General features: G+C 39.9%; 1 protein-coding gene across 1 annotated transcript in view; it reads right to left on the reverse strand.

The window, feature by feature from the left end:
- The window catches only part of LOXHD1 (lipoxygenase homology PLAT domains 1), a 159,703-nt gene that overhangs the window by 115,261 nt on the left and 24,293 nt on the right, over positions 1-20,149 (reverse strand). Inside the window, exons 10-13 of the mRNA XM_056824393.1 lie at positions 16,639-16,829; positions 14,596-14,700; positions 12,273-12,404; positions 10,327-10,491 (exon numbers count right to left, since the gene is read on the reverse strand). Of these exons, the coding sequence (XP_056680371.1) occupies positions 10,327-10,491; positions 12,273-12,404; positions 14,596-14,700; positions 16,639-16,829 (593 nt within the window). The remainder of the gene's footprint in view (positions 1-10,326; positions 10,492-12,272; positions 12,405-14,595; positions 14,701-16,638; positions 16,830-20,149) is intronic.

The following is a 20,149-nucleotide window of genomic DNA, read 5'->3' on the forward strand; positions in this document are numbered from 1 at the left end:
GCTGAAGAAAACTTTGAAAAGAACTTAAAAAACAAGATAAGTCATCTGGAAACAGAGGCACTTGAACTAAAATGAGAAAATAGTGTCTTGAAAGTAAAAATTAATCAGATTGAAAATGAGGCAAAGGAGATGAAGGATGAGGCAAAGAAAATGAAAGTTGACCTCCAAAGAAAATCAGACCAGAGGAAGAAGGATGAGCAAAAAGCCAGGGATGAAATTCAGTCTTTAAAATCCAGAATACAACAATTAGAAGCAAGAATCTTCACAAGGCAGTAGGAAACTATAAAACAAAACCAAAAGAATGAAAAAATTGAGGAAAATATGAAACATCTCATTCACAAAACGGAAGATTTAGAAAATCATTCCAGGAGGGACAACTGAAGAATAATTGGTCTACCAGAAGATCATGATAAAAGAAAAAGCCTGGACATCATCCTACAGTAAATTATCCAAGAAAACTGCCCCAACATTCTAGAACAAGAGGGAAAAGTAGAGATTGAAAGAATTCACAGATTACCTCCTGTACTTAATCCCCAACGGACAACACCCAGCAATGTTATAGCCAAATTCAAGAACTATCAGACCAAGGAAAAAAAAATTACAAGCTGCTAAAAAGAAGTAATTCAGATACCATGGAACTACACTCAGGATAACACAGGATCTGGCTGCATCTACACTGAAGGACTGAAAGGCATGGAATATGATATTCCAGAAAGCAAGGGAACTAGGTCTACAACCAAAAATCAACCAGCAAGACTGACTATATTCTTATAGGGGAAAGTGTGGTCATTTAATAACATAGAAGAATTCCAAGCATTTGTAAAGAAAAGACCAGACCTGAACAGAAAAGTTGATGCCCAAACACAGAACTCAAGAGAATCATCAAACAGTAATTAAGAAGGGGGGGGGGAACAAAAACAAAACAATAAACAAACAAACTTTTCTTAAGGGACCTAATAAATTAAAATTATATGTATCCCTACAAGAAAAGAGGGTATTGATAACTCTTAAAAATTGTTTATTATCACCTGGGTAGCTAGAAGAATTATACTTAAAGGGAACAGTGACAAACTGTATAGGATGAAATGCCATGGTATAAATATGTATATAGATATATCTAAGCATAAATATATATGTATGTGTATGTGTGTATATATATATACAAGGGTTTTAAAAAGAGGTTAATATTAAGAGAAATGGGGAAAGAAACAAAATGGGGTAAATGTATATGTCACAAAGAAGCACAGAGCGGGAGAGGTGGAGAACATCAATACACTGGAAGGGTAAAGAGGTTGGAGATGGGAAATACTCAATTCTTATATGCATTGAAATTGACTCAAAGAGGGAAGAACAATAAAATACATTGGGGAAGAGAATTGATTTGCGCCCTATAGGAAAGTAGAAGGGTAACAAACAGACTTCTGAGGAGGGAAGCAACACAAGGGAGGGAGAGGTTGGGGAGGGTAGTTTTAAAAGACTGTAAAGAAAATAAGATGGGAATTAGAAGGGAGGGGGTAGAAAGGGAAATAAAATAAGAGTGGGAATTAGGGGGACCAATTAAAAAACAAAACACTGGTATAGAAGGAAATGGTGAAAGAAGAAAGGGCAGGACTAGGAGTGGAAACAAAAATGCTGGGAAATACATAGCTGGTAATCATAACTCTGAATATAAACAGCAGAGTGCTTTAGAAACCAAAACCCTATCATATACTGTCTACAAGAAACACATGAGAAAGGTAGACACACATAGGGTAAAAGTAAGAGGATGGAGCCAAATCTATTGGGCATCAACTGATAAAAAGAAGGCAGGAGTCTCAAATCATGATATCTGACAAAGTCAAAGTAAAAACAGATCTAGTCAAAAGAGATAGAAAGGGGAATTACATCCTGATGAAAGGCAGTATAGACAATGAGGAAATATTACTCAACATGTATGCACCAAATAGCATAGCATCCAGATTTCTAAAGGAGAAACTAGTGGAGCTCAAGGATAAAATAGATAGAAAAACCATACTAATGGGAGACCTGAACCTTCCTCTATCAAAACTAGATAAATCAAACCAAAAAATAAATAAGAAAGAGGTAAGAGAAGTGAATGAAATCTTAGAAAAATTAGAGTTAGTAGATATGTGGAGAAAAATAAATAGGGACAAAAAGGAATACACCTTCTTTTCAGCAGCACATGCTACAGTGTAGCAGTCCAGCCCATAGGTATTATGGAGTGACAAGGATTGTGAGTGAGCACATGGCCATTCTGCGCATGGCAATGAACTCTATTCCCAGCATGGCTGAAGTTAGGGTGTGAAACCTTGCTTCCCTTTGTCTCACTCACCTGAGGATAATAACCCCACCTTCACCTTGTCATAATTTGCAATTATCCAATGGCAATACACTATGTAACTCATGTATATGTATTGAGGCATCATGTAACTTATCAATATATATTGAGCTCATTTGTATATCAAAGAGAATAAAAGAAAGGGACGCAGCCAGCTCCGCCCACTTCGAGGACATCAACAGGTTTGCCAAGGAGCAACTTCTCCCCTTTCTCTCTCCTCTCTATCTTTTTCCCTGATGCCTGGTCCTTTGGTCAGGCCTTCCTGTCTCTCTCTCTTTTCCAATGCTAATACCTAGCATTATCTAACTCCTTTAGTTTCTAATCTCATTTCCTACTGAGCTAGTATTATCCTCTGACCAGTGCAGTGTTAAATTGGGATCATTGGATGGGAATAGCCTTAATAGTAACGTCCAGTGGTCGGAGCAGGGCTGTGGCTCCCAAATATTAATAATTGATTACTGACTCATTTATTCATATCTCTAAGGTCGGCTCTTTCACACCCTTCGCGGGATTCAAAACTTCTATCCTGTTTCTATTTTCCTACCTTAAAACTTCTCACGGGCCAGGAAGTTTTATCCAGTCACAAAGAATGACCGTGTACTACAAGAATATTCATAGCTGCACTCTTTGTGGTAGCCAAAAATTGGAAAACGAGGGGTTCCCCATCAATTGGGGAATGGCTGAACAAATTGTGGTATATGTTGGTGATGGAATACTATTGTGCTAAAAGGAATAATAAAGTAGAGGAATTCCATGGAGACTGGAACAACCTCCAAGAAGTGATGCAGAGCAAAAGGAGCAGAACCAGGAAAACATTGTACACAGAGACTGATACATTGTGGTACAATCGAAGGTGATGGACTTCTCCATTAGTGGCAATGCAATGTCCCTGAACAATCTGCAGGGATCTAAAAAATACTATCCACAAGCAGAGGATAAACTGTGGGAGTAAAAACACCAATGAAAAGCAACTGCTTGACTACAGGGTTGGAGGGGATATGACTGAGGAGAGACTCTAAATGAACACTCTAATGCAAATTCCAACAACAGGGAAATGGGTTCAAGTCAAGAACACATGTGATAACCAGTGGAATTGTGCATCGGCTATGGGAGAGGGAAAGGTGGTGGGAGGGGGGAAGGGGAGGAAAAGAAAATGATCTTTGTTTCCAGTGAATAATGTTTGGAAATGACCAAATAAAATAATGTTTAAAATTTTAAAAAAAGAAAGTAAAAAAAGAAAACAAAAAGAATGACCATGTACTAGGGCATAAAAACATTGCAAACAAGTGCAAAAGAGCATAAATAATAATTGCAACCTTCTCATACCACAATGCAATGAAAATATAATTATGAAGGGTACATGGAGAGGCAAATCAAAAATTAATTGGAAATTAAACAATACAATTCTCCAAAATCAGTTAAAGAACAAATCATAGAAACAATAATTTCATTGAAGAAAATAACAATGATGAGACATCCTTTCAAAATCTATGGGATGCATCCAAAGCAGTACTCAAGGATAAATTTATATCCTTGAGTTCATATATTAACAAATTAGAGAGGGCAGAGGTCAATGAATTGGGCATGCAAATTAGAAAACTAGAAAGTGAAGAAATTAAAAATCCTCAGATGAAGACTAAATTAGAGATCCTAAAAAATCAAAGGAGAAATTAATAAAATTAAAAGTCAAAGAACTATTGATTTAGTAAATAAGACTAGAAGCTGGTACTTTGAAAAAACAAATAAAATGGACAAAGTCCTGGTCAATCTAATTTAAAAAAGGAAAGAAGAAAACCAAATTGACAGTATCCAAGATGAAAAGGGAGATCTCACCTCTAATGAAGAGGAAATTAAGGCAATCATTAAAAATTATTATGCCCAATTATATGGCAACAAATATGGCAATCTAGGTGATATGGATGAATATTTATAAAAATATAAATTGCCTAGACCAACAAAGGAAGAAATAGAAAACCCAAACAACCCCATATCAGAAAAAGAAATTGAACAAGCCATCAAAGAACTCTCTAAGAAAAAATCCCCAAAACTAGTTTAGCCCCTTCATTTTACAGAGGAGTACCCCAAAGGACAAGCGACCAAGTTCATTCAGGTACCAAGCTTCAGAAGTAGAATTTGAACCTAGGACTTCAGACTCTCAAGTTGTTATTCTTTCTACTACACTTAGCATAGTGCTTAGTAGGTGCTTAAAAAATGTTGATTGATTGATTGGTTGACTTGCCCAAGGACACACAGAGAATGGCAGAGCTGATAGTAGAACTTGATCCTTCTGACTCTTAGTCTAGAGTCTAGATTCCTATGGGTAGATGTCCTGAAATTTTTTCCTAAACTTTCGTTTAATTTGTTAGTCTTCCCAACCTCCCCCCAAGTTCCTATATTGTAAGTTTTATAAGGGCAAAGAATATATTATTTTTCTTGGCTTATGAATTGAATCTAATGTAGTATCAGACACACAAGAGGTACACCAAAAAAATTCCATTAATTCATTTAAGTGTGAATGGAGAGAGAATTGGATTTGAAATGAGAAAATAGAAGGCTGAACTGGGATTCTAATGCTTCCTGAGTGACCCTGGGCAAATTTCTAAACCATTTTGATCCTAAATTTCCTCATCTATAAAATAGGGATAATAATATTAGTCCTGTTTGCCTTACTTAATGCCTGTGAAGAAACTATTTTAATAAACCCTAAAGTATTAGAAAAATATGATTTATTATTATTATTAATATTACATTAATGTGGTTGTTATTAAATTGAATGCCTGGCACTGGGCTTAAATGAGTTGTCTCCCAAATGGAGACTATGGTCTCTAGGGAAAAGGAAGTATGGCTTCAAGGAGTCATGGCATGTTTTCAAGAGCTATGTGATCAATCATTCAGAGGAAGGAGAGATGGGTCACAAGCCACCTTCTCCATAATAGCCGATGGCATCACTTATCTCTAAGACAACTGCATCTACCCTTCACTTGGAGTCCCTGATCCTCTTAACTCTGCCCTCCCTCATTATTACCCACACTAGCAGTTATGTAGGCTTCATTGAGAAATCCCCTCCTCACCCCAAGCATACACGTACCATGCCCCCCAAATCACCTCATGACTATGGCAGGTGTAGTTCTCCAGGGCAGTGGTCAGTGCACACAAATTCCACACCGTGGGGGAAAATGAGGGGTTCAGGAATAAGTAGTCATGGAGGGTTCACAATCTGCATTTACTGTCTCATTACTATGTCTATATTCCCCCCCAAAACCTACTAGACTCTCCTATTTCTGTCAAAGACATCATCATCTTTCCAGTTGTCCAAATTTACAACCTTGATTACAACCTTGACTCTTCACATACATTTCTCTTCATTTATTGCTATTGCCAAATCTTGTTATTTGTACCTTCACAACATCCCTCCTAGACACAGGCCTATCTCATCTCTTTTCTGAACTAATGAAATGGCCTCCTAATTATTCTCCCTACTTCAAGTTTCTCCCCACTTCAACCCACCCCCCACATAGCCACCAAAGCGATATTCCTGAAGCAGATGCCTGACTTTCACATACACACCAAGCCATGCCCTAACCCCCTCCTCTCCTAAGTCAATATATTTCAGTAGTTCCCTATTATCTCCAGGATCAAATAAAAACCCCTCTGTCATTTAGAGTCATGAGCAGCCTGGCACCAAACTACCTTTCCTGCCTCATTATACATTTCTCCCCTTAATGCACTCTGGAGTCAGTCAAAGTGGCTTTTTTGCTGTTCCTCAAACTCATATAAAAATACAACTAACCTATCCAAACATGAATAGGAAATTAAGGCATGATACCATCTATTAAGCAGAATCACATAAAGCAAGAGACATGGATATTTATATTGAAAACTTTCCACTGGATTGAAAACAAGGACAATACACATTTTCTTGATGGGTTTACATTGTGTGTGGTGAATAAATACACACTAAGAAACATGGCTCCTCTTGAAAAGATGTTATCTTCACTGACTAGGATGACCAGTTATTTGATTATTGTATTAGTTATCTTGATTTTTTAAAAATACCTTTAAAAATAAAGAAATCTGTGGAATGTGATTGTGATAGAATACTACTGTGCCCTAAGGAATGACAAGCAGGCTAATTTTAGAAAAACATGGAAAAGCCTACATGAAATTATAAAGAGTGAAATGAGAAGAACCAAGAGAATATTATATTCAGCAACAAAAATGTCATTTGAAGAATGACTCTTGTATGTCCACCTCCAGAGAAAGAACTGATAAATAGAGACAAGCAAAACATAGTTTTATATATACCTTTTTTAGTCAAATGGGGATATAGGAAGAAAGGAGTTAAATGGGTATTTAAATGTAACAAATACATTTAAAAGGAAAAAGAAACAACAAAATCCATTTGTTTGGCTAGTTGGGTTGATGAACTGGATTAAAAAATAACTATTAGGATGTTATTTATATGCTAGAACCATGATGGTGAACTGATGGCACATATATCAGCACATGCCAGAAGGGGCTGCTACCTTCCCCCTCTCCACACACACCTGAGGACATTTCTCACATTACCCACTCCTCTACCTGGCAGTCCAATGGGAGTACTTCCTGACTCCCCTGTCTGGGTTAAGGTAGGGGACTCACATGTGATGTGAGGGTTGCAGTTTGGGCTTTCAGTCTCTAAAAGGTTCACCATCACTGCTCTAGAATGTACACAGGGATTTCAAAAAACAAATGATGTAAAGCATATTGAATCACATTGTTCTGAAAAAAACAAGATTTTTTGAACTGTTGTAAAATCTAAATATTGTTTGTTCCATATTCATCTCATTTTTCTTGATTTCTCTTTTTGTGAATCTTTTATTAGATTACTGATATATTCATGTAATATTATAGCATACAATTTAGAAATAAAAATACACAGAAACTGGAGGTGCATACTTAAAAATATTTTCCCAAAGGGGTGCACAATTAAATATGTTTGGAGACTACTAGCTTGGACTATCATACGATCCCCTTTACTAATCTGCCTATGAATCTGAATTGGGAATCATCCCTGATTTTAAAGTGGAGTTTCTCAGTTAAGCCCCATCTCTTACCATGATGGGAAAATTGGAGTATAGAGTAGTAGTTCTTAAAGCATAATTTGGGGTATCTCAAGGATCCCTAAGATTCTTTCAGGAGTTCTAAAAGAACAAAAATATTTTCATAATAATACTAAAATATTTAATTTCTAATATGATAATATTGATAGTTGTCACCCAAATAAACAAAAGCTCTTTGGGATGATCCTCAATATAGTGTCAGGCTGGAGTCAGTAAGCATCTTTCTGAATTCAAACCTGGCCTCAGGTACTTACAAACTGTGTGACCCTGGGCAAGACACTTAATCCTATTTATTTCAGTTTCCTCATCTGTCATATGATCTGGAAAAGGAAATGGCAAACCATTCTTGTATCTTTTCCAAGAATCCCCCCCCAAAAGGGGGTCACAAAGAGCCAGACATCACTGAAAATGACTCAACAACAACCTTTTTTTAAGGAGTCCAAAGACCAAAAAGTTTGATAATTTCTGGTGGTAATATCTCATGGATTTCTGTGACTACTGAGAGACAGAGACAGAGAAAGATGGGTGCAGGAGGTGGAGGGGGGAGAAACAGAGACATCCCTTTCATTCCTGCTCCCTTGGGGTTTGAAGTAGCCCCCTAGCTCCTGAGCCTTGAAAAGCTGAGGTTTTTTCTGGTGCCCACCATGGCTGCTGTGTTTAGAAGAATGAAGGACAAATGGATTTTTTAATATCAGACCAGAAACAATCTTAAAGGAGAGACCATAAAAACTACTCTTTTATGAATTCTGAGCTCTCCTAAGGGAGGAAGTCAGAAGCAGATCAATGAAACAAGCATCCCAAGGATTACCTCTGAGAGCCAAAAAAATTGCCTTCTCCCTTTCTGTTTCTCCCCTGCCCATTCCCTTGACTCTTGACAAGCAAACTGATTTCTCCATTCTCTTGTTTTTTTCTTTCCATTTGTTCCCCATTCTCAAAAGCTAAAGTCAATGTTTCTTTCCTTTCTTGTTCTCTCTAGGGCTTTTACACATTTGTCTGTGTCAACTAGTCTGTCTTACATCACAAGTTCTAATATTCAGAACCTAAACTATCTTGGCTTTCTCTATTTGGGACCCAGGCAAGACATTAAACAGATTGAAATTGTTCTGGGTTTAGATTTGGCCTCGAGAATATTTTGAAATTCCCATATTATTTTATTTCAGTAGTTTAAAAAAATATATAAGGAAAAATATGGTCCTATAGAGTTAGAAGGGACCTTATAGGTCATTCCTCCCAGCCCTCTCAGCGCTTGAGCTTGGAACCCAAGAGAAGCAGAATTTGGAAATCTCCTCTCTATACCTAATACTTGGAATATACTGATTAAGTTGAGAGGGACGGAGTCACAGAAACTCACCAGGAAAAGTCTAAGTCCTCAGGCTCCCTAGTACTTACTTAATAAGGATCTCTTCTGATCATCGAGGATGAACTGGAACCCCTTTCTTTCCCCCTTGTGTTCCCTAGATGCTCCATGGAGCGCTGATAACATGAAGTAAAAAGCTATCATTCTCAGAGGGAGAATTTCCAATTCAGACTTGGTTGATTAGGGATTATTGGGGACTGGGGGAAAGAACAGACTCTGGTTCCATGAAAAATACCAATAATTAACTTAGAAACATGGGTTCAGAATTGGAAGAGACTTCAAGTGTCATTGAATCCAACCCCTGTCATTTTACAGAATAAAGAACCTAAGGTCTAGGGAAGTAAGTGACTTTCTTAAGGTCACATAGATAAGAAGTAGAAGAGCCAGAATTTGAACCAAGATCTTCTAATAACAAATGCAGTATTCTATCCACTGGATTAAATATCTTCTTCTCCTAGAATACAATTCTGTTGTGTTGTGGTTTAGTTTGGTTTAGCCAATTATCATATGGGGCGGGGAGGGGGAGGGGGTATGCGCAGCCGGGTGACTCAACAAATTGAGAACCAGGACTATGGATGGGTTCAAATTTGACCTCAGATACTTCCCAGCTGTGTGACCCTGGGCAAGTCACTTGACCCCCATTGCCTAGCCCTTACCACTCTTCTGCCTTGGAACCAACACACAGTATTGACTCTAAGACAGAAGGTAAGGGTTTAAAAATGTTATCGTATGGTGCTTGCATGCCTTTCAAATGGATGCTTAAATGTTTCCTGATAATAACTACAGACTTTGGGTTTTTTATTTGTCTGTTTAGTCATTTTTTGGTCATGTCTGACTCTTTGTGACCCTATTTGGGGACAAAAATACTGGAGTGACTTGCTATTTCCTTCTCCAGCTCATTTTATAGAGGAGGAAACTGAGGACAACAGGATAATATGACTTGCCCAGGGTCATACAGATAGTTAAGTGTCCAGGGCTGGATTTGAACACAGGTCTTCCTAATTCCAGGCCCAGTGTGTTATCCACTGTGCCATCCAACCCTTACATAGCTGACCAATGACCAAAAAAAAAAAAGAAGAAAATATCAAAAAAAAGTTTAGATCAAGGTGGCATTAATGAGTAGAGTGGAAAAGGGGGTGGGTGAGCCTGACGATAAGCTCATATTATTGCAATTTTGGAATTCTCAGAGAACTCTAATCTTGGTTGGCTTCTTTGATTTTTGGTTGGATTTTTTAATTTTTTTTTCAACTAACGTGTGAGAGACCAAGGACAGGTATTATTATTTCCCTGTGAGAGATGCAGAAACAGGGCAAAAGAGGTGATTGGCTACGGTCACCCAATCTACACAGTGTGCAGCAGAGGAGAGATCAGGACAGGCTTCATCATCCTGGTCACCCATACAGACACCAGAGACCCTTTGGGAAAGGACTAAAAAGCCCAAAGACCCCTTCCACGGCGTCCCCACTGGAAAGAGCCAGCAGAATTGAGGTGAGACATTAGCCACGCAAGGACAACTACTGTATACCTACATGGAGTATACGTTTTGGTCTTTAGCTCTGCGCAGAAGAGGTCCCGGTAGATGGCCCCATCGTCTTCCTCTTTTCCCAGCCATTGTCCACAGGGAAACGTCAGGCATTTTCCTAGAGATGGTATATCTATCTCTACCCAGTCCACAAACCAGCCTGGGGACTTGCCTAGGGAAAAACATACATGTTTGGCCTAACAAGTAGGCAGAGAAGTATTTGAAGTTACTTTTTTTCCTTTTTTTCTGTCTTTCTGTAAGATTTCAAGGCCATGGAAAAGATTCTGTTGCTCAAGTACTCATCGCTTTCTTTAGCTACTAGATAACGCCTGAAATTCCACCATTAGAGTCTTATTTTTTTAGTTTAGGGCTTGATTCCTCATTAAAAATGTGCCTGCTCTTGGGAGGGGCTACACGATAAGTCATGCTGCCATTGACATCTTACTGGGAATGAAGGGTGTGAGAGCTAGTCCTTAGAGGAGAAAGGGAGATAGAACATAAGGGCAATGGGCAAAGCTAAGGAAAGGAAAGGACAGAATTACAATGTAAGGGAGAAACCACATGGAATAGGGTAGCTAAAGACACAATAACAACAAATCCTATAGGCTTTGTAACTTTCCCCAGGGTCAATTCTGAAAACAAGGAAGTTACTCTAAGATGGGTAGATTGAGCTTTGAGCGAGGAAAGAAGGAGTATCATTCCTTTGCTGACATACTTAATTGATATCATAAAATGAGGAAGATGGGGACAAGAAGGTACATGTCACTTGCGCCATTTTTGTGTACATGCCAAGCTGTCTTTCCTTCTTCAGCAGACCATACAAGGGCAAGTCAGTGCTAAGAACAGAGGGAAAAAAAAGATGAAAATAGGAAAATGAGGATGGAAGTGGGCAAGGTTGGGAAGATACGGACAAATGAGAGAGGGAGAAGGATATAGCCTTATTCTCTAAATTCAGATACAATAGGACTTGGGCTCCTCCCAAAGTACATGGGCAGACCAAAAGAAGGGCTTTCAGAAATAGTGGATGGCAAACTTGTAGAGATCTTTACCCCCAGTAGATGATAAAAGTCCGTCCAACAAATAATTATTAAACCCATACTGTATCCCAGGCATGGTGCTTGGTTCTAGAGATATGAAAACAAAAAAAAAATGAAATTTTCTGCCTTCAAAGAGCTTACATTTGGGGCAGGGGGAGATAACATATAAACAGTTAAGTAAATACAAAATAATTTTGGGGTGGCAAAATAACAACTGGGAGAATCAGGAAAGGACTTCCATTTGCAGTGACACTTGGGAGTAAGCCTTGAGTAGAGCCAGGGAACCCAAGAGGCAGAAGTCAGAAAGGAGAGAATTCTAGGCATAAGGGACAGTCGAAGGAATAGAGTTAGGGATGGAATGCCATAGACAATAGGCCAGGTTGTCTTTAATATAAAGTGAGTAAAGGAGAATAATGTGAAATTAGTTGACAAAACCAGGTTGGAATGAGATTGTGAAGGATTTTAAATCCCAGGGGAGCTTGTTTTTTCTTAGGCAATAGAGAGCCAACAATGTTCCTTGAGTCCCAGGGGAATGATGTGGTCAGGAAGATCCATTTGGCACCTGAATGTAAAATGGGTTAGAGAGGGGATATAATGGAAACAGGGAAAATAATTAGGAGGCTACTGCAATAGAATTATGTCAAGATGTGGTAAGGGTCCTGCTTTGAACAGTGGCTGTGTGGGAGAGCTGAAGATTCAAAATATTCATGGATTCAAGTTGAGTCTAGGAAAACTCTTGGATGATAGATATCTCCTCGTTTATTGGAAGCAAGGAAGGATGTTTATAGCAGCTCACCCAACAACGTGTCTCCTGGTACTCTTTTAGAGATAAGCCTGAACCAAAGGGACCAGGAGCTGATGCAGGGAGATATTTCTGAGAGTCTTACATTCTTAGTAACAAAGAACAAAGACTTACCTGTATTGTCATGACCAATCCTTATTTTCTTAAGCTCTCCGAGGAAAAATGCATCCACTGTAAAGATTTCAATGCTTCCTCTCTCAAACTTGTCTTTGTTGCTGGACTTGGAAGACTTCAGGAGAATTGTTCCTGCCAAATGCAACGGTCCCAACATGACCAACCAGATATCGGATTTTCCAAAGCTACCTAGTTGTTTTGGCTCTGGGATAGCTCAGTCCTCCCATTCTCTCCTCACAGGCTTGGGAAGTTCAGAAAAGAAAGCCACTGAGGCAGGTACATATTAACATTCTCCTGATAGAAAGAGGTATACCCTGAGGACAAGGGGAGTTCTTGCAAGATTCCTCCAATGGGGACAGAAGGAGAGAATACCACTCTAGCTGTGTGCTCTAGATACTCCCAACCCTTGTAGCTTTGGGTTCAGGTATAACATCCTTTGAATCTGATGGTGATCTTGCTGTCCCTCTGGAATTTGGAATGGGTTTATACCCCTCTTTCCTCCACTGTAATACAAATACAGCTTCCTTCCAAGGCCTCCTGGTTTCCTCCCATATCTCCCTTGAACCACATCCCTGGTCTTCTTTTGGGACTAATAAAGTCTATTCTCCAATCTGCTAGTCTGTTCTCTGGTTTACTCACTTCCCATGTTTTATCTTCCTTATTAAATGTAGATACCTAGTGATTAATTTACTATACCACTGGGCATCTGACTGACTCACCACAGAGGATAGTTCCTAGTTGTCTGGCTAAAAGCCTGAGAAGAGAAACTGGAAGAAGGCTCCAGGTGTCTCCGGGTCCCTTGGCATTGCTCATTAATGTTGGCACCGTCTGTCTAGCATACTGCCTGCTGCTTTTTAAGAGTTATTGGTCATATTTGTTTAGCACTTGCAAAAATCACCATCTTCCCTGCCCCTCAATAGTCTCCAATGTCAGAAGAGGAATACGGAAGCTGATGGAAAGTACAGCCAGCAGCTCCCTCATGTCTGGGGTCCAGGACCTCTGTCATTCTGATTTTGAAATGCAAACCCAGGGATGGCCACAGGGAAATCAATGAAAGCAATATGAAATTTGAGAAGGGGCTCTTAGTAGAAAGACCTATTAACAGATCTAGAGACATTTATCCCAAGGGAAAGAAGGCTGAGGGAAAAGGACTTTCATTTAATAATTATCAAGTCCATCAAGAGTTACCATATGAACAGGACTGAGAATAGGGGACCAGAAAAGGCACAAGGGACTAGAATGGAGGAAGATGGATTTAGGTCAGAAAAAAACACAGTGTTTCTGTGATAGTCCCAAAAAACTCATGCTTATGATCCACGCTGGGACCCATCAGACTCACTTGCTCTCAGCTATCTCTTCTCTGAACATTGGGTATGTCTCTCCTTTCTGCTTAACAACCTCCTTCCAGATTCCTGTCCCTCTCTGTCATTTTCTGGAAACTTACCCCAGAAACCATGTTCCAGAATTGCCTGTTTGATTCAGTAAGACCCTTCCCAGGCAATAACTGTTTCTCTCTGCCTCAGATTTCCAAGATGGGAAATCTGAGAGGCCAGAGTGAGAACCAGTCTCTCCCTATAAAACCCTCAACTACTTGACTGCCTCTCTGAGCTAGGGAGGCAAATTCTATCCCAGGCATCCCTGTGTTGACCAGGAGGAGTACCAAGGAGCATAGCGGAGTGGCCCATCATCAATCCCCCATTTCACCCACTGTTATGGCCTGACACCATTTCCATCCTTGAGGTTTTAGCAACCTCACTAATTATATCTTTTCCTTTACACCCCACTGCTAACCCCCAGGTTCCTACCTCCATTTAAGCTGTGAATGAGCTCCTGTATGCATTGGCAGACCATAAAAAAACACCTATTTATTGTTCTATGTGTTACTAGTCTGTGTAATTCTTCTGGGAAATCCCTTCGAAATTCCTTAAGTGTAGATATGAATGAGGACCATATACTAATGATAAAAGTTAGAAAACACTAGACTATTTAAACAGAGAGTCTTTAAAAAAAAAACTTACCTTCTGTCTTGGGATCAATATTAAGCATTGATTCCAAGGCAATTAGGCAATTGGATTAAATGAGTTTTTCAGGGTCACACAATTAGGGAGTTCATATAATCTTTACAAAAAAAGGAGCCTTCTTTCATTGAGGGATGGTTGAATGCAGCCTTGTTTGGAGGAAGAGGGATGGTCTAGATGACTTCCAATATGGTTCCTCATAGTTTACAATAGAAGCTATGGATAGGACTTACAACCCTATCCAGTTGTTAGAGACACATTCATCTAAATGAGTGAACTCTCGCTCCCACACCCAGGATTTGTACCTGTATCATCATCTTCGCCAAAGAGAGTGAGGAAGACGTTGGCATCTGTGCCTGCTCTCTTCTTGTCACCAGTCTTCACGGTCACTGAATACATGGTCGATTTATCTGCCGGGTGAGGGGCGTGGAGGTGTGAGCAGTGTGAGCTGTTCTCAATCTCAGGCATGGAGGGAGGAAAGGGCAAGTCTGAATTGTGGCCCGTGGGTCACTGACACAGTCAGATAACCTCAGATCTACAGGCCAGGCAAATTTCCATGATTCCAAGGCCACTAGGAAGAGTTTCCAGGGTGGTGCTCCCAGGAACAGGTGAGATCCTGCATGACCTCATGTGGGGGCCATGGGGAATGGGGGAAGGAATAGATTAAGGGCATGGGCTATGGGCAGAGTTCAGCTACCAGGTGCCATCAGAGAAATTAGGTCCATTCCTTGGGTCACTGGGCAAATGTCCAATTTTGCTCTATGGACAGTTGCACTCTGTCAACTTGAAGAATTTCTCTCCCTTCTTTCTGCTAAATCATGACCCTTCCTATATACAAAATTCAGTTTAATCTCATCTCTTCCAGGAAGACTTCCCCATTGTGCCCCACCTGTATCAGTCACTTCAATCCTTCCTGAAGACCTTCAGCACTCTACCTCTGAATACCTGCACTTTGTTCTCATTTTTTGTGGGGTGAAAAGGAAGTAGATTTATGATTTAATTAATACATTAGTGTAGAGGAGTCCTAGGGTGGAAATTCTCTCCATCAGTGTCCACATCTTAGTACCTTAAAAGTCATGGGGATTTGCTGGAGGCACAAAAAAGTGAAATGCTTTGTCTAAGGTCATACAACAGGATTTGTCATAGGTAAAACATCCTTATCCCAATGCCTATCTGCTATCGGAATCATCATGCTATCTCTCAATTAGCTGTGAATGATTTTATATATTCTTTTTGTCCCATTTCTATGTATTTGTCACTTATGTTGGTCCTTTCTCTCTCTCTCCATTAACCTGAAAGCTTCTTAATGGCAGGAATTAGGTCTTTCTCTTCTTTCTGGGATCACCCAGTGAGCCCCCAGTCAATACTATTGACAGACTGAGAGAGTCACTCTGGTAGATGACTAAAGCACTCTGTCCCTGGTCTAGAATTAGAACATCCTTCACCAGCAAGCCTGGGTCATTCCCATGATGTTGAACCACTAGGTACAGATAAGCCAGACTTCTTAATCTCCAGATACATTTTTATAATTATTGCCAACCATAAACTCCATTCCCTTTCCTTTTCCTCAAAGAACAAGTTGAGGAGGTAGGACCCTATCTACCTATCTATGTAGGTCACCCTATATAGCCACTCAAATACCAAATCTTGCTGTTTCTACATTTCTAAGTTCTCTCAAATACAAACTAAGTTCAGATTCTCATCATCTGTCTCCTAGAGTACGTATCCACTTTTTAATTGTTTTCCCCATTCCAAGGTTCTTCCCTTTCCTGGCCACCTCACACACTGCCACCTTACTCAGCTAATTCCACTGGCTTCCTACTGCCTCTAGAATAAAATAGAAAGTCCTATGATAATTTTTTTCTTCTTAAACTCTTACCATATGTCTTGGAATCAATACTGTGTATTGGTTCCAAGGCAGAAGAGTGGTAAGGGCTAGGTAATGGGGGTTTAGTGACTTGGCCAGGGTCACACAACTAAGAAGTGTCTGAGGCCAGATTTGAGCCCAGGACCTCCCACTCTCTAGGTCTGACTCTCAATCCACTAAGCCACCCAGCTGACCCCAAAGCTATTGTTTTTTAGGGAAAATTCCAGAAAGCTGATGGCAACTTAAGCTGGATTTTCAAGCATAGGCAACATGAAGCACACAGAAATGAGCATGGCACATACATCCCAATGAGGATGCTAGGCAGACCCAGTTGGAACAGAGGATTTATGTAGGATGAGGAGTTGGAGTTAAGATTGAATCATGGTAAGGAGAAGCAGAACTTGGAGAGAAAATAGCCTGAAGAGTTGAGAGTCTCGATTGCTGGTGGGAAGGAATGAATCAGTACTAGGTCAAGGGGAACCTTTCAATTCCAGAGCCAGGTTGGCAAGCCCAGTGTCTTCTTCATTTCCTCCTTCCTCGCCCTCGCCCTCTTCTTCTTCTTCATTCCCCTCATCCTTCAGGATATATGACTCATCCACTGGGATCAGCTCCCTGGAGAGCTGCCCATCATCTTCATCCACTGCCAGCCAGCGCTGGCATGGGAAGTAGTACCTAAAAGGAGACAAGTAGGGTATGGTCAACTGGCTGCTCAGACCCTGAGATAGTCTCTGGAAGGTGGGGGGGTGGGAGGGGATTCTCAGTGCCAACTGATAGGAGCAGCACCTGAAGGACCTCATCCCCTTTCACCTGGTCTGCCATGATCCCTAAGAAGGTCAACAAAGGCAGCTGCATTTCCTCTACAAGTTGCCAGCACTACTTGGGAGGAGAGGAAGGTTTTAGGGGGCTCTATTCTTTTCTACAAGCATCTTTGAATAGGTTGCTAGTAGGTTGATAAGAATGGCACTGGATTTAAGAGTCTTAAAACCTGGGCTTCAGTTCTGACTCTACTACGATCTATCTAGCTGGATCACCTTAGCCCTAGAATCATCATCAATTGGTCCAAAAACAGTATAATTGTACTTTGAAATAAAGATTCTCATCCTAATATATTGCTGCCTGGATAAGAAAAATGTACCGTGTCATCTGATACCATTTGGTCCTTCGAGGTATTCTTGAATTAGAATCCTTCTGTTAGACAATAGATAGTGTAGTGGATGGAGTGCTCAGCCAAGAGTCTGGAAGACCTGAGTTCAAATCTAATTGGGTAACCCCTGGGCAAGTCACTTCACCTGTTTTATCTTAGTTTCTTCATCTTCAATAATAGCATTTAATCTTCCAGGGTTGTTGTAAGGATACAATGAGATAACATTTTTTAAATCTTTTTAAACACAGAGCACTATATAAATGCTAGTTATTATTATTATTATTTCTCTGAGCCTCTTTCCACCTTCCCCCAAGGGAAAAAAAACCACATAGATGGTATGAATGGGCTTTTACACTTTTATACATTTTACAAATGTCACCAGATTAGAGTGCTTGGGATTTAGGAGGTGAAGTAGAAGAAAGCTGGGGCAGTTGGAGGAAGACAAGACACAGGCTCCAGGGAGGTGCTCAATGTAGGGGCTGGATAATTTAATGGTTAACTAAAGTTTGGAAGGGGAGACCTAACTTTAGAGTCATAAGATCACAGAATGAATGTCAGAGCTAGGAGAGATCTTAAATCTAGAAGGGTTCTAGGTCAATGCCTTCATTTTTTAATGGACAAAACTTTGGCCCACAAAAGGGGAAGTGAATTGTCCAAGGTTACAAAGTGGTAAGGACGAGATTCCAACTCTAAATTCAGTGATTCTTTTTTCACCCTACTACTCTGAGACTCATTGTTGTTGTTCACTTGTGCCTAATTCTTTGTGACCCTATTTGTAGTTTTCTTGGCAAAGATACTGCACTGCTTTGCTATTTCCTTCTCCATCTCATTTGACAGATGAGGAAACTGAGACAAAGAGGGTTAAGTGACTTGCCCAGGATTACACAGCTAGTAATTATATCTGAGGCCACATTTGAATTCAAGAAGATGAGTCTTCCTGACTCCAGGCGTGGCCCTCTGGGACATATCCTTACAACTAATTCTGTATTTAAATTGTACTCAATCAAAAACATGAGTATAACTTTCTGGAGTTTCTGTTTTGCTTCTGGAATGCATGTGCCACTCCAATCCAATTTAATTCTATTCAGGGTCTGTTTCATGAGGTCATGAAGCTTTTTGAAGGGTTCTAAAAAGATTCTATTTGTTGCCACAACAGTCATGAGACTTGAAATCCCTTAAAGAGATAATCCCAAATCCCTTCAGTCTTCTTGTAGCTCCAAGTGAAAATGACCACAGTAGGCTAGATTATGGAATGTCTAAGACCAGATGACCTAGTTACATGTTCATAGATTCAGAACTGGAAGGGATGCAGAGACCAATGAGTCCATCTCTTTAATTTTACATTTGAGGAAACTGAGGCCCATAGAGGCAAGGTCTGGGGTTAGAGGTCACAATTGTGGAGAAGAGATTCAAACTTACATTCTCTAATGACAGATTCTGTATTCTCTTCTTTGCACCAAATATTTTACAGGTAAGCTGAGGGATTCCTAGTATAAATGTGAAATCCCAAACCCCTTGTGATTCTAATATTACATTTTACATAGTCTATTGTTCTGTAATACTCTGTAGCTATTTTCTACTGATATTGCTCTCCACCAGGCTAGCTGGCTAAGCTGTACATCCTTCTCATCTTCTCTGGTGTGACACTGGGCCAATGACTTGGGCTTAATCCACAGATTTCTACCTCATAACTTTTCAGAACAGCCTGTCTTTGTTCTAAATCTCTTATAATCAGAGAAATGCAAATCAAAACAACTCTGAGGTATCACCTCACACCTAGCAGATTGGCTAACATGATAGCACAGGAAAGTAATGAATGCTGGAGGGGATGTGGCAAAGTGGGGACACTAATTCATTGCTGGTGGAGCTGTGAACTGATCCAACCATTCTGGAGGGCAATTTGGAACTATGCCCAAAGGGTGATAAAAGACTGTCTGCCCTTTGATCCAGCCATAGCACTGCTGGGTTTGTACCCCAAAGAGATAATAAGGAAAAAGACTTGCACAAGAATATTCATAGCTGCGCTCTTTGTGGTGGCCAAAAATTGGAAAATGAGGGGATGCCCTTCAGTTGGGGGATGAACAAATTGTGGTATATGTTGGTGATGGAATACTATTGTGCTCAAAGGAATAATAAAGTGGAGGAATTCCATGGAGACTGGAACAACCTCCAGGAAGTGATGCAGAGTGAGAGGAGCAGAACCAGGAAAACATTGTACACAGAAACTGATACACTGTGGTACAATTGAATGTAATGGACTTCTCTGCTAGCAGGAATGCAATGACCCAGGACATTTCTGAAGGACTCATGAGAAAGAACACTATCCACATCCAGAGAAAGAACAGTGGAAGTAGAAACACAGAAGAAAAACAACTGCTTGATCACATGGGTTGATGGGAATATAATTGGGGATGTAGACTCTAAATGACCACCCTAGTGCAAATATCAATAATATAGAAATAGATCTTGCTCAATGACACATGTAAAACCCAGTGGAACTGCTCATTGGCTATGGGGGGAGGGGAGGGAAAGAACATGAATCATGTAACCATGGGAAAATATTCTAAATTAATTAATTATAAAATTATTTATAAATTTATAAAAATTATAAAAAATAAAAATTTTCAAATGATAAAAAAGAACAGCCTGTCTTTATTCTGACCTCTGTTGAATCAGCATAGCATGCAGTACATTCATGCTAAAGGTGGAGGTTACATCAATGGCATGACTGGCCATGATTGGGACTGAGCTATTGGATGAAGACACACTAGACAACTTACTTCAGTCAAATGATACTATACTACTGACATCACGTCTAGAAGAGAGGGCTATATGAGGGGGCCATCCA

Source organism: Monodelphis domestica, chromosome 3, assembly GCF_027887165.1.
Source record: "Monodelphis domestica isolate mMonDom1 chromosome 3, mMonDom1.pri, whole genome shotgun sequence".
Taxonomy (NCBI): domain Eukaryota; kingdom Metazoa; phylum Chordata; class Mammalia; order Didelphimorphia; family Didelphidae; genus Monodelphis; species Monodelphis domestica.